Source organism: Anthonomus grandis, chromosome 11 (assembly GCF_022605725.1).
Source record: "Anthonomus grandis grandis chromosome 11, icAntGran1.3, whole genome shotgun sequence".
Taxonomy (NCBI): domain Eukaryota; kingdom Metazoa; phylum Arthropoda; class Insecta; order Coleoptera; family Curculionidae; genus Anthonomus; species Anthonomus grandis.
The window spans coordinates 26,904,790-26,918,114 of NC_065556.1; the positions used below are offsets into that span (position 1 = coordinate 26,904,790).

The 13,325-nt window shown below is 29.1% G+C and overlaps 1 protein-coding gene across 15 annotated transcripts in view; it reads right to left on the minus strand.

Annotated features, from left to right (window-relative positions):
* LOC126742589 (uncharacterized) overlaps nucleotides 1–13,325 on the minus strand; it is a 182,786-nt gene that overhangs the window by 104,947 nt on the left and 64,514 nt on the right. For all 15 annotated transcript variants that reach the window (XR_007662610.1, XM_050449327.1, XM_050449338.1 and 12 more), the window contains one exon: nucleotides 324–432. Coding sequence is in view for 14 of the 15 variants with exons in the window: in XM_050449327.1 (XP_050305284.1) it covers nucleotides 324–432 (109 nt within the window). In the remaining variant the exon portion in view is untranslated. The remainder of the gene's footprint in view (nucleotides 1–323; nucleotides 433–13,325) is intronic.

Genomic DNA, 13,325 nt, shown 5'->3' on the forward strand with positions numbered 1-13,325 from the left:
TTATTATTATTATTCTACGAAACATTATTGTACACATGATTAATGTTCGCCATGTACGTTACAGCAGTCTGAGCAAAATTCCGTTTTGTGATAATAATCGTTTTTAATGGGACCCTCAAGTTCCTGATAGGTAATTCATTACCAGGTGTTGATTAATCGGATGTGGTTTTGCGGTATCATCCCCCGTATAGTCCCTTAATTAATTAATTAATCTTTTTAAATGGGGATTAACTTAAGACACTTTAATGTAAAATTTATGAATTCTCCGAACCATTCATCACTCACCCACGTCAACAAAAAAAAAAAAGAAAAATTAAACTTGCCTCTCTTTTCTAAGTTCGTTGTTTCGCTTCCGAAAGTTGGATACCAACATTTGCATTTCCTCGGCATGTTGCTCGTACATCTGGCCCAGTTGCTGAGTGAAATCCGAAACTGAAACAAAAGCGATAGATTTGGATCAAATAGAGCTGCATGTAAAATAGCCTCGCAAGTTTTGTATACATTATTCCTATAGAAAAAGAGAGAGCAAAAAATACGTTGATATATTATAAGACAGTATTAAGAAAAAGCAGCGCGTATTTCTTTATAAACCGGTCCAAAAGGCACCCAAGTAAAAAAGATATATTTCCCATTTCCACTATATATATATATACACACATGCTTAATTTAGCACTATAAATAATGGAACAAGACAGTGCCTGTCTTGGAGAAATGAAAAAATATCTCCAACTATTAATCTTAGCCGGGATAAGTTATTTCCGAACGTATTCCTGCGTAAGGAAGTTTCACTTTTCTCCTTTATTAAACCAGGAATTACCCTAATTGCTTCGGCACATACATCGGAAATAAAAGTGGGTCATACACCCCTCGCCCACCCCCGCGAGAGAAAAATCGATAGAAAACGGGGGTGAAATTAACATACAGGCAACAAGTGGTAGAGTAATAAAACCCTTTTTAACATTGTGTTATAGTAAATGTAATTTGATAAAGTTACGATAAAGTGGCCCGTACACACACGGGAAACCGAAATTAACATTATTTATGTAGAATTATTTTAAAATTTTAAAAGGGGTCTCAGCTGTCGTTTGTTTATTTTATTAAATATATTGGATGTAGTAGCAGTGAAAATTCTATTATTTTTCTACAAGTAATTGACCTGCCCTGTATAATTAAATTTACAGTCATTTACTCTCTAGACTCATCCGCTTCTGACGATTTATTGTCGCTTGTTGTAGGTTTAGAATAAAAGCCTGAATAAATTAAAATTTTGCATTCATTTGAATTTATTCTTTGTATGTACGTTACGAGGGCTTCAACCTCGGGTTTTAATGTAAAATAAACTAGAGAGTAACGTCACAGTTTGCGTTTTATATTTTTTTTATATTTTACGATAAAACCTTCAATTGCTTGAAAGAAATTTAAATAATATTCTGATTGCTTGTAAGCAATAATGAATTTCCTAATTATTGGGAAACTTGACTATAAAATCATTAATATTGCGGAGGGTTGTTGGAGTTGTTGGGTTGGTTTCAACTTATATTAAGTCATCCTCAGGACACTAACTCTAGGTTTCTTTAGTTATAATTAAAACATGTTTATAAAAAGAGCATAGAATTATTTTTAACATTGGTTAAATTGTAGGTGTTATTGTGGGCAAACTAGAATCCTTTGTTTTTTTTTTTAATAATTTATTTATTATGATTCTTGCTTTAATAATACAGGAACATATTTGTCAGAAATACATTCTAAGTAAATTATTACAATTTTAGCGTCAAAGTAACATTGTGATATCAAAATTGGACCACAAAAGAATTTGTTGTTTAACAATGTAACTAAATGCAACATAATGGAATTATTGGTTCAACATTAAGAATTAATCACATCTCTTCTTGCAAAGGATTTTGCAAAGCCAATTCGGGCTTGTCATAGCCAAGTTCCTCAATACCCAACTCAGTTAATGTGGGCTTCAACTCTTGCATATACCATGGATAGATTTCTTTAACATTGCCTCCACATTTGTCTTTAACAGCTTCAAGAACTCTGATAGCCAGAGCTAAGTCATTCACTCTACGACAAGCTTGAAGAATTGAGATGGTGATTTTTGGCTCTGGAACCAGATCCCCCCATCAATATCAGGTTGGTTGAAAAAATGTTGGTATCTTTGATCAAACTGGGCGTCAGTTTCAGTGCTAGCTTTGGACATCATACGGGCATTAATTCCCAGACTTGAAGAGGCATTTTTAACGTTAGCTGCTTTGTTTAGCAGATAATGAACGCGTAAAGCGGAAGACCTGAACATTATGGTGGAAAAATATTTTACGATTCTAGTTTGCCCACAATAACACCTACAATTTAACCCTTGTTAAAAATAATTCTACGCTCCTTTTATAAATGTGTTTTAATTATAACTAAAGAAACCTAGACTTACTGTCTTGAGGATGACTTAATATAAGTCGAAATTTAGGTAAACAGGTTTCTGGTTTATTTCTGACCCCACCCAACAACCCTCCGCAATATTGAAGATATTGGGTCACAAACACGAAACTGAAAATAAAATCATTAGTACTTAATTGCTATCAAAAATTAGAAAAATTGGCTCTTCGCATCTTTTATTTCGCTTATAAAAAGCGTTTTATTAAATATTTTTTAGCTTTCTCGGTTTTCTTATTTAATTTTCTGATTGTTCCTATATCAATAATTTGTTCTGTCTTTCCTTTTAATTTTTTTTAATGAAGTCACTGATAAAACCTTTAATTGCTTATAAGAAATTTAAATAACATTATGACTGCCTGTAAGAAATAATTAATCTCCTAATTATTTGGAACATTGACTATAAAATCATCAGTATTTAATTGCTATGAAAAATTATAAAAAATGTCTCTTTGCGTTCCTTATTTTTACTTTTCTAAGCGTTTTCCTAAATATTTTTTAGCTTTCTCGGTTTTCTTATTTAATTCTCTTTGTTAATTAATTTGCTCTGTCTTCTCTTTTGATTTTTGAAGGTGAAGTTAGTGATAAAAATTTCAAATGTCTAGAAGAAATTTAAATTGTTTTTTGACTGCTTGTAAAAAATAATGATTTTTTTAATTATTAGTAAAATTTCAACTCCTAAAAAGGTCTGTCGGTTCACTGTGAAATCATCCCTTTATTAACCCTTTTATATTTTTTTAAATGTGAAAATGTAGAAAGGGTTAAATGACGGGTGTTTTGGAGCGCCATAATTTTTTTTGGCACTTAAATCGGGAAAAATAGCCCCAAGAAGATAATCGGTAAAAACTGTTTTTTTTTAAAAGGAATTTTTACCCTCAAAATGAAGATTTTCTTAATTTTTTCTTTGGGCAAATCTTTTTCAAGCTGATTTAATTGATGAAAACTTCAGATACCTTAAGCCGCGTATCCACTGGCATTAACATTTGTAGCAATATTTGTAAACGTTTGCGAATATTGATAAACGCTTGCAACACGAAGTACCCACCGATCTTTTATTTTGAGGAAAACCGAGAATAGAAAAATTGTAAAAATGGCCCCGTTAAGCAGAAACTTGCCGCCTGTATAGCGATAATGCTGGAAGCTCCTCTAACTTTGATGTCAAAAAATATTAAACAAGAAAAACAGGTTCACTAAATATACAGACCTTTTCCTGTTCCCAAACTTTGAGTTTCTTTGTTTCTTTCTCTTCTAAATGATGTTGTCAACGAGCCTATTTTAGCTTAATTAGTTTCTTAATTTTATTATAATAAAAACCATGTCTGGCATTCCATAGTTCCGGTTTTTATCTATATAAATTCATTAAGTAAATACACTGCTCGTGGTTCCATTCCGTAGTAATATTCATCGTAAATAAACAAATTAAATAAAAAAATAAAGTTAGTCCAGGGATTTGAGGGAATTTTCCATTGTAATCCACAAATGTTACATATTTTTTATGTTTTTAAAGAATTTAATATGATTTTTAATTTCTTCCAATGATTAAAATGAGTTCTTCCGTTTTTAGCAAACGGGGGTAATTTTTGCAGTTATTCCAGGGATTTGAGCAAATATTCCAATATAATCCAATAATTATTTTTTATGTTTTTAAAGAACTTAATGCAATTTTTAATTTCTTCCAGGGGTTTGAATAAGTTTATCAGGGATTTGAATGAATTTTTCACATTTTCCATGAAATTGCGATCATTTTTTTAGTTATCCCAGTGATTTTTCCTTTATAAGCAGAGAATTCCATATATTTTTGATTAATCTAACTTGCACGTATTTTGACGAGTGGTACGTATATGGGTCACGCGGCCTAGAAGAGAATTTTCTTTGCATTTAATTTACGCAATAGGAAGGTTTTCTTTATAATCTGAGAAATTGAATCCAAAATTCTAATATTTTTAATGTATCTTGAGAGAATTGTTACTAAGTTCTTGGTTAACAAGCGGCAGAATTTCTTGTATTTTTTGAAGTTATTAATGCTGTACTGCAACTCGATAGAATTTTTGATATCGAGACTTAAGAGAAGTAAATTTTAAAATATTTATGCATAACTTTAATGAACGCGATGCACATGTATTTATTTTTTCTCTTGGTGTTATCTGGAATAGACTGTAAATGGTAATTGTAAAAAAAATGGTAATGGTAGGTTGTAAATTTACAGTAGCCACAGTATTTTAAGTTAGCTCTCTAATGATATTTTTAAAGTGACTCAAAAAAATGCCCAAACTTCAATACCCTAAACTTCATTCAATAAGTGAATATATTGTAAAATTAGTGATAAGATTACAAGAAGGAACATTTAATGAATTAGAAGTTCAGGAAAAACCACCTGTTCATTTAGAAGTTTATATAATAAAAAGAAGAGCTGTTTATTAATTATTTATTAATACGTCTCTCGTGTAAAATATTCATATGTACTACATTCAAAGCGTCATCATATATGTGGTGCTTCGAGATTCCTAAATGAAGTTTATAAAGAGAAATTCTAAAAAAAATATTTTTTACTCATTCAAATTTCTAAATTCTATTAACGTTCAAGGATATACCGTTTTCCGTAAATTAATCTATTAGCCTATATGAGTCACTTACAATAGAAATATATATAAGTTTAGAGCATCAGAAAATAATAAAAATTGATTATTCCTGAAGCAAACTATCAACTAAGCAAGAAAAATTTTAAACCAAGAAACGATACTATGAGAGAAGCCCAATTGGAAGAACTTATGCAACAGAATATTGATATCGACTCTGTCAAAAGCTTTGGAGGAATCTTATCAATTTAATTAAGTTTCTTTAATTAAAACTGAGCATTATTAGAGCAGCTAAGAACCATACAAATGTCTAGAATTCTTATTTGTTTTATTTCCAATAACTTGTAATAAATTTGAACAACTTATACCAACCCAAATTCCTGGAGTAAGCCTTTATATTACTGTTTTGGCTATTTCAATTAATATTAAGTACTTTGACTTTAAAAGTAATATAAATTTAATAAGTAACATAAATTAAGCAATTTTTAGTGTATCTCAAATGCTTGAATAGACACCGAGGATTTTTGACAAATGCCTGGACTAATTCTTCGTTTTATTTCCATTAAATCTAATTAATTTGATTCCCGAAATAGGGTTTTAAGTTACTCTGTTAAATTTATTAGGAGCTAGTTGAATTAATATGGAGTACTCTGAAATACATCTTTACATTACTCTTATCAATTTGTGAGCAATTTCAGTTACTTAAGTTGCTATGGAGCAGTCTTAGAGTTTACGAAAGCCTATAATAAATAATTATATTAATAATTAATGATATAATCATAAAAGCTATAATAGAGTTTTTTTTTTACAATTATGCAAGTGACAAAGTGCTGCAAAATATTTTTTAGAGTAGCCTCAAATGCCTCGAATATCCCCATATAGGAGTAAGGAAGTTGAACACTTGGTTCAATAGGAATAATGAAATGCCTGGAATAATTGTTTGTTTTATTTCCATTAACTTGTAATTAATTTAAGCAACTTATACCAACCTAAATGCCTAAAATAAGCCTTTAAGTTACTCTTTTAAATGTATTAAGTTAAATTCCAAAAAATAGTCCATCTTTTCTCAAAGATTACATTAAATAGTAATGAAAACAAACTCCAAGTCGCAGGCTCAAATTTATTAAATTAAAGTCAGATGATTACACGTGTTTCGCCCATACGAGGTATCATCAGATTCACTTGTGTATTCACTAATAAAAAAGAAGCAGTGAACAACACTATATGATAAAAATCAAGGGTAGAAATTAAGTTCAAATTCATGTAGTGTTGTTCTTTGCTTCTTTTTTATTAGTGAATACACAAGTGGATCTGACGATGCCTAGTATGGGCGAAACACGTGTAATCCTCTGACTTTCATTTAATAAATTTGGGACCTGTGATTTAGAGTTTATTTTCATTACTATTTAGTTAAGTTAATATGGAGTACTTTGACATCAGCTGAAATGCCTCAAATAAATCTCTACATTACTTATCCTTACCTTATCCGGACGCCTATAATAGAGTTTTTTAGAAAAATTACAATTATATAGGTGGCAAAGTGCTGCAAAGCATTATTTAGGGTGGCTCAAATGCCTGGAATATGATTTTTATATTACTATGATTAAACTAGGAAATATAATATTATTTAGCCATAAATAAATGCGAAACTAAATATATTAACTTAAGCAAAATCAGATAAATCAATTGTTTAATTAGCAATAATTTTTACGTTAATTAACTAATAAGGACCAAAATATTGTCTAGCAGGTCTATAATATCAAACCTTTTACGTAGATTATCATTTATTTTCATTAGTTCACAAATGCCCCATTGTCAAGTTTTTTGTAAATATTCCGGAATTTTATATAACAGATTTATCTAGTTTTGTTTGATCGGTCCTCAATTGAGAATTTTTAAAGCATTACTACTTAAGTGCCTGGAATAAGCCTTTATATTACGCTTTTAAATCTGTGAGGAGTTTTTATATGCCTTGAATGAATCTTTATAGTACTTTGATTAATTGATGAGCAATTTGAATTTATTTATCAGTGTTATACGAAGGCCAAAGATAAAATTAAATAGAGTCACACAATTTAGAAAAGATAACGCTAATAGCACTAGACCTTTTTTTGTGTTTGATTACCGAACTTAATCACCCTAATAATGGTTTAAATATAAACATCAAGAAAACTAAGTTCGTGGCAATAACAAGGAATGAAAACACTTTTACTGAGTCAATTTTAAGGGAAAATTAATAGATAAAGAAATGTACAGGTATCGATTTTGATCTAGAGCTATTCTTTGCGGAACTAAGGGTTGAACTTTCAAGAAAATATGATTAATAAATTAGAGGCATTTGAAATGTGAATGTACCGTAGAATTCTCAGACACTGGGACACTGGAAGTATAAATAAAGAGCGTTCTAACTATTCGATACTATTAAAAAGAGTAAAACAGCTTACTTCAGTCATATCTTGCCCAATGAAAAATACGACTTCCTACAATTAATTATCGAAAGAAAGATTGAACGCAGAAGAGTAATTGAAAGAAATAAGATATTATGGCTTCGGAGTCTAAGACAATGGACAGGTTTACATAACATCCTAACAAATATTATCAAAAACCTATTCAACACAATGTGAAATATCTTATAGTTCGATCAACGAATCTTTGCGTTCACGTGATCATTAAAACATGGGCGACATTCATTCGATTCAATCAGCTGTCAATTCAGAGTCGTCGGTGTGAGGGTTTTTACTTCAAAAAAACTATTAATTAAGTTTTTAAAAGTGCTTTGTTTTCTACATTATCTAGTTAAAAAAGTTAAAGAACTCGACTATATTGATTTTAAATATACCTGTCGTATTCGCTTATATTTGTTTACCAAATATGTTGTCAATGGTGTAAGCTAACGTCAAATCCAAAAACAGGCTCGTCGGTTCGTCGCATAAATCTTTTATCAAAGTGCTTTTATTATGTAAATCATGAATATTCATAACTATTCATAATTATAAAACATTCAAATTATGAAATATTTATAGTTTATAATCGTACTGAGGAGCTTTACAAGACAAAATGATTTTATCAAATTTAGCAAGGTTTTCCTTGATGATAACCAACCATTGAATCTATGTGTTACTTCTATTTTTAGTGATAAAACTGAATTTGATTTAACCAAGCTCTCGTAATACCATATTTATGTAGTAATTAAATGTACAAAATCAAATAAAAAAATTAGCATTTCTTTGGAAATAAACTGAAAATGTTATAATCTTATTAGTCACATGTTTTTTTTTTTAATGATTTTAAAATAAAATAATGAATGTAGTATGTAAAATATTTAATCACTTACTTTAAAAATACATATAACATTTCACTTTGGGTAAATCACTTATTAGGTTATTAATATTTGCTAGAACAACTGTTTAAATATATAAATAAAAAGAAATAAAATTGTAACCGCAAATAAGCAAACAAACTGCTGAAAGTCTATATAATGGTATGTGTCAAATATCGAATGTCGGAAACACGAATATTATTTTTCTTTGTTTAACATATGGCATTTATCCTTGTTTGACACGTGGTTTCTAGAATACGTATTTCTTTTCGACTCAAGACATACGTTCATTATTCTCTAAGTTTTTGTATATTAAAGCCACTACAATAGTATCCTGATTGTCTTGAACAGATGTCAAGAATGATGACGTGAATCGAACTATAGAAGCCATTGCTAACTCTATTTTAAAATTTCTTTAATGATATAATTAAGAACCAGTAGATCACTCTCAAAAAAAAAAAATTATCGACATATTAAAAATATCTTAGCCTACTACTTCATCGAGAGAAATATCCAGAGCCAGGTGCAATAATGCCCGGCTTTTCTATAAAAAGCAGCATCCAATGTCCGACGGGATACGGGGGGCCACGTGATGGGAAAATCAACAAGTTGGAATTTTGAACCGGTGCCAGGAGTGTGAAATTTATTGTTTGTACGGAAGCTAAAGCCGCATAACTGGTCACATTGCTCGATAATAGTTGGTCGACTGTTTGGACCTAAGTCAATACGTTTTTGGGAGTTTTACAATAATTGTCTTGTGTACATTATTTGGGAAGGCATTTTACAGCTTACAAGTTTCCTTGTAAATTAAATAAATTAAACAGTTTTGGAGTTAATGAGTATTTTTTAGTTGAATGGTAAAGGGTTGATCCAATCAAAGGCTTTATAATATTTTTCAGATATATTTGGAACTTTTAACCAGGATATAGGAAGAATATTGTAACATGCCTGAGAAGAATATTGGAAAAATACCTCATATAAATAAGACTTTCTCTTAAGATCCCAAACAAATATTTCCTATTTATCTTGATATTTTGTTAACAAAAAATTGACTTTATTTTCAATACAGCGAAAGAAAACAAACATTACTAAATAGAAACGACCGATGGCGGCTTAAAACCGCCCACGAATCCAATCATTTTCTGAAAAATTCCCTCTTGAGGCGTTAAAACATCCCTTTGTCGATCAAAAAGTATCACAAAAAAAATAATGAAACGAGAGTTTCATTGTCGCACCACAGGGAATCGAAATCGTAAATGGTATAGCGAGAATCGAGCCGTAACAAACAAAACCGGACATAAAAGCTTATCGGCCCCTTTTCAATATGCGAAATTGAATCTGGAATAGAGAGTCTCGTGCATTTCCCTGTCTCAGTTATTTAATATCCTCGGTAACATTCCAAAATTGTGTTTTTCTATTGTGGTTTATCCAATTACGGATGAAAACACTCCATTTATAATTCTTTACTTATTTTTAAACTATGTCCAGGATACAGGTCTTAAATGAGGCAAAATCTCGACTTTTTAGCCAGTTTTTCGGACATATCCCTATCTGTTATTTAATATCCTTGGTATCATTCTAAAATTGTGTTTTTCTATTATAGTTTATTCAATTACTAATTAAAACACTCAATTTATAATAATTCTTTGCTTATTTTCAAACTGCGTCCAGGATCTTAAGAGAAGCAAAAATCAATATATTTCTAGCCAAAAACATTTGACACAATTTCTTTATTATTGAAGATATTAGGTCCTAGTTTTGTGTCATAAAGGAAAACAAATAAGAAATAAAAGACTATACAGAAAAAATTATTGTTAAAACACACAAGAAATAAATTAATTAAGAAAATCGAGAAAAGTGACAGAGGTTCAGGAACCAATAAATAAAATTTAAAATTATGCAGGTAAAAGTTTGGACTTCCTGGAATAAAATAAATTATTTTATTTATACTTGGCAAGTGTACAGAAAATGCATCACAAATCTGGAGTAAAATGAAAAAGTAGTCAATATTCCTAGAATAAAATAATTATTTAAAAATGTCAGACAGATGGACAGAAATAAGGTCAAATGCCTGAAATAAAATAAAGAATGCCTGAAAAAGATAAAAAAATAGTCCAAAAGCCTGGAAGACACATATAGTAAGGGACTATTTTAATGTTACTAATTTTTTTTATTAGCAGGCATAAAAACTATTGCAAGAATCGCCAATTTCCTTGATTCTTCTAATCTGTCAAATAAATAATAAAACAAAAAACAAAAAAATAATAAAAGACTATACAGAAAAAATTATTGTTGAAACACACAAGAAATAAATGAAATAAGAAAATCGGGAAATCTGACAAAGGTTCAGGAACCAATAAATAAAATTTAAAATTATGCGGGTAAACGTTTGGACGTCAATTGCCTGGAATAAACAAAGGAGGGAAAAGGTAAACTCAAAGTTTAAGTCTCATAAATTAAACGTCTATTTTAGGTTACGCGTTTCGCCGTATTAGGCCATCATCATAAATCATTTTTTTTGAAAAAGCTTTTTTAAATTTTTTTATATTTTTTGTCCTTTCATAATTGTATTTGTTTTCATTCCTTTTAAGATAATATGTACTGGATGTGATATTTGGCGTTTTAAAGTCCATATTTTAGTCAATAACGATACACGATGGTGTAAACTCATTTAATTTTATATTTTTTATTGATGTTAGTGTGTGGCTTTTGTATTTAGATAGGTATGTCTTTTTTGTTCTGTTAATTGGCGTTCTGTCCTGTATCATTTAATTTTAAAATAATTTTATTTAGGTCTGATGATGCCCTAATACGACGAAACGCGTAACCTAAAATAGACGCTTGATTTATGAGACTTAGACTTTGAGTTTACCTTCTCCCTCCTTTGTTCATATACTTAAGTCTCTTTGAGAGTAATGGATGATTATTTTGAATGCCTGGAATAAAATAAATTATTATTTAATAATACTTGGCAGATGTACAGAAAAAGAATCACAAATCTAGAGTAAAATGAAAAAGTAAATGTCCTATCCTAGAATAAAATAATTATTTAAAAATGTCTGACAGAAGGACAGAAATAAGGTTAAATGCCTGAAATAAAATAAAAAATACCTGAAAAAGTTCAAAAATTAATTCAAAAGCCTGGAATAAAATCAATAATTATTTAAAAATGCCTGATCTCTTACATATAATAAGAAACTATAATAAGGGGGTCAATTAGCTTGATTCTCATATGGTGATGTGTCAGATATTTTAGCAGAAAGAAATTAAAAAAGACAGAAAACATGAATTTGAAAAATATAAGAAGCAAATTAAATAAGAAAATCGAGAAAACTAAAAACTTATTAGGAAACCGCCGATAAAAATGAAAATAGAGAACCTAAAAGGATGATTTTGATGTTTTTCGTTTCCCTGGGATCCAACAGGTGATTCTGCTTTAAATTGTTTATTTGAATAAAAAAATGTGTTTCTTCCAGGCAGTTGGAAATTCGAAGGAAAAAATTAAAAAAAAATTTAAATTTTAAAAAAATGTAAATTTTAAAAAAATTAAGGAAATAAAATAGAAAATTGAGGTAAGTAAAGTTGGTTCGTTTCTTTAAAAAAAGTTTGATTAATTACAAAAATCTTCAAGGCAACTGGATTATTTTTTTAAATTCTTCCAGGTAATCAAAAAACAAACATTAAATGATAAATTGAATTTTACTGAAGCTTCAAAAAACGTTGTTCCTAATTTTTCTATTGACAGGCAACTGTAAGTTCCTTGCTGGAATTGTCATTTACTGAAGATATATAATGAGATTTTGTGTCATAAAGGAAAACAAAAAAATAATAAAAGACTATACAGAAAAAATTATTGTTAAAACAGACAAGAAATAAATTAAATAAGAAAATCGAGAAAACTGTCAAAGGTTCAGGAACCAATAAATAAAATTTAAAATTATGCGGGTAAAAGTTTGGACGTCAATTGCCTGAAATAAAATAAATTATTATTTAATAATACTTAGCAGGTATACAGAAATAACATCACAAATCTAGAGTAAAATGAAAAAGTAGTCAATATTCCTAGAATAAAATAATTATTTAAAAATGCCTGAAAGGTACATATAATAAGGGACTATTTTGATTTTTATTTTCACTTTCAGGCAGGAGTTACTAATTTTTTTATTAGCAGGCATAAAAACTATTGCAAGAATCGTCAATTACCTTGATTCTTATAATCTGTCAAATATTTTAATAGAAAAAAATTAAAAAAGACGAAAAACATGAATTTGAAAAATGCAAGAGGCAAATTAAATAGGAAAATCGAGAAAACAAAAAAATTATTAGGAAAACGCCGATAAAAATGAAAATAAAGAACGTAAAAGGACGATTTTGATGTTTTTCGTTTCCCTGGAATCCAACAGGTGATCCTGTTTTAAATCATTTATTTAAATAAAAAAATATGTTTCTTCCAGGCAGTTGGAAATTCGAAGGAAAAATTTTTAAAAAAATGTAAATTTAAAAAAAATTAAGGAAATAAAATAGAAAATCGAGGGAAGTAAAGTTGGTTCGGTTTTTTGAAAAAAGTTTAATTAATTACAAAAATCTTCAAGGCAACTGGATTGTTTTTCAAAATTCTTCCAGGTAATTGAAAAACAAACATTAAATGATAAATTGAATTTTACTGAAGCTTCAAAAAACGTTGTTCCTAATTTTTCTATTGACAGGCAACTGTAAGTTCCTTGCTGGAATTGTCATTTACTGAAGATATATAATGAGATTTTGTGTCATAAAGGAAAACAAAAAAATAATAAAAGACTGTACAGAAAAAATTATTGTTAAAACACACAAGAAATAAATTAAATAAGAAAATCGAGAAAACTGTCAAAGGTTCAGGAACCAATAAATAAAATTTAAAATTATGCGGGTAAAAGTTTGGACGTCAATTGCCTGAAATAAAATAAATTATTATTTAATAATACTTAGCAGGTATACAGAAATAACATCACAAATCTAGAGTA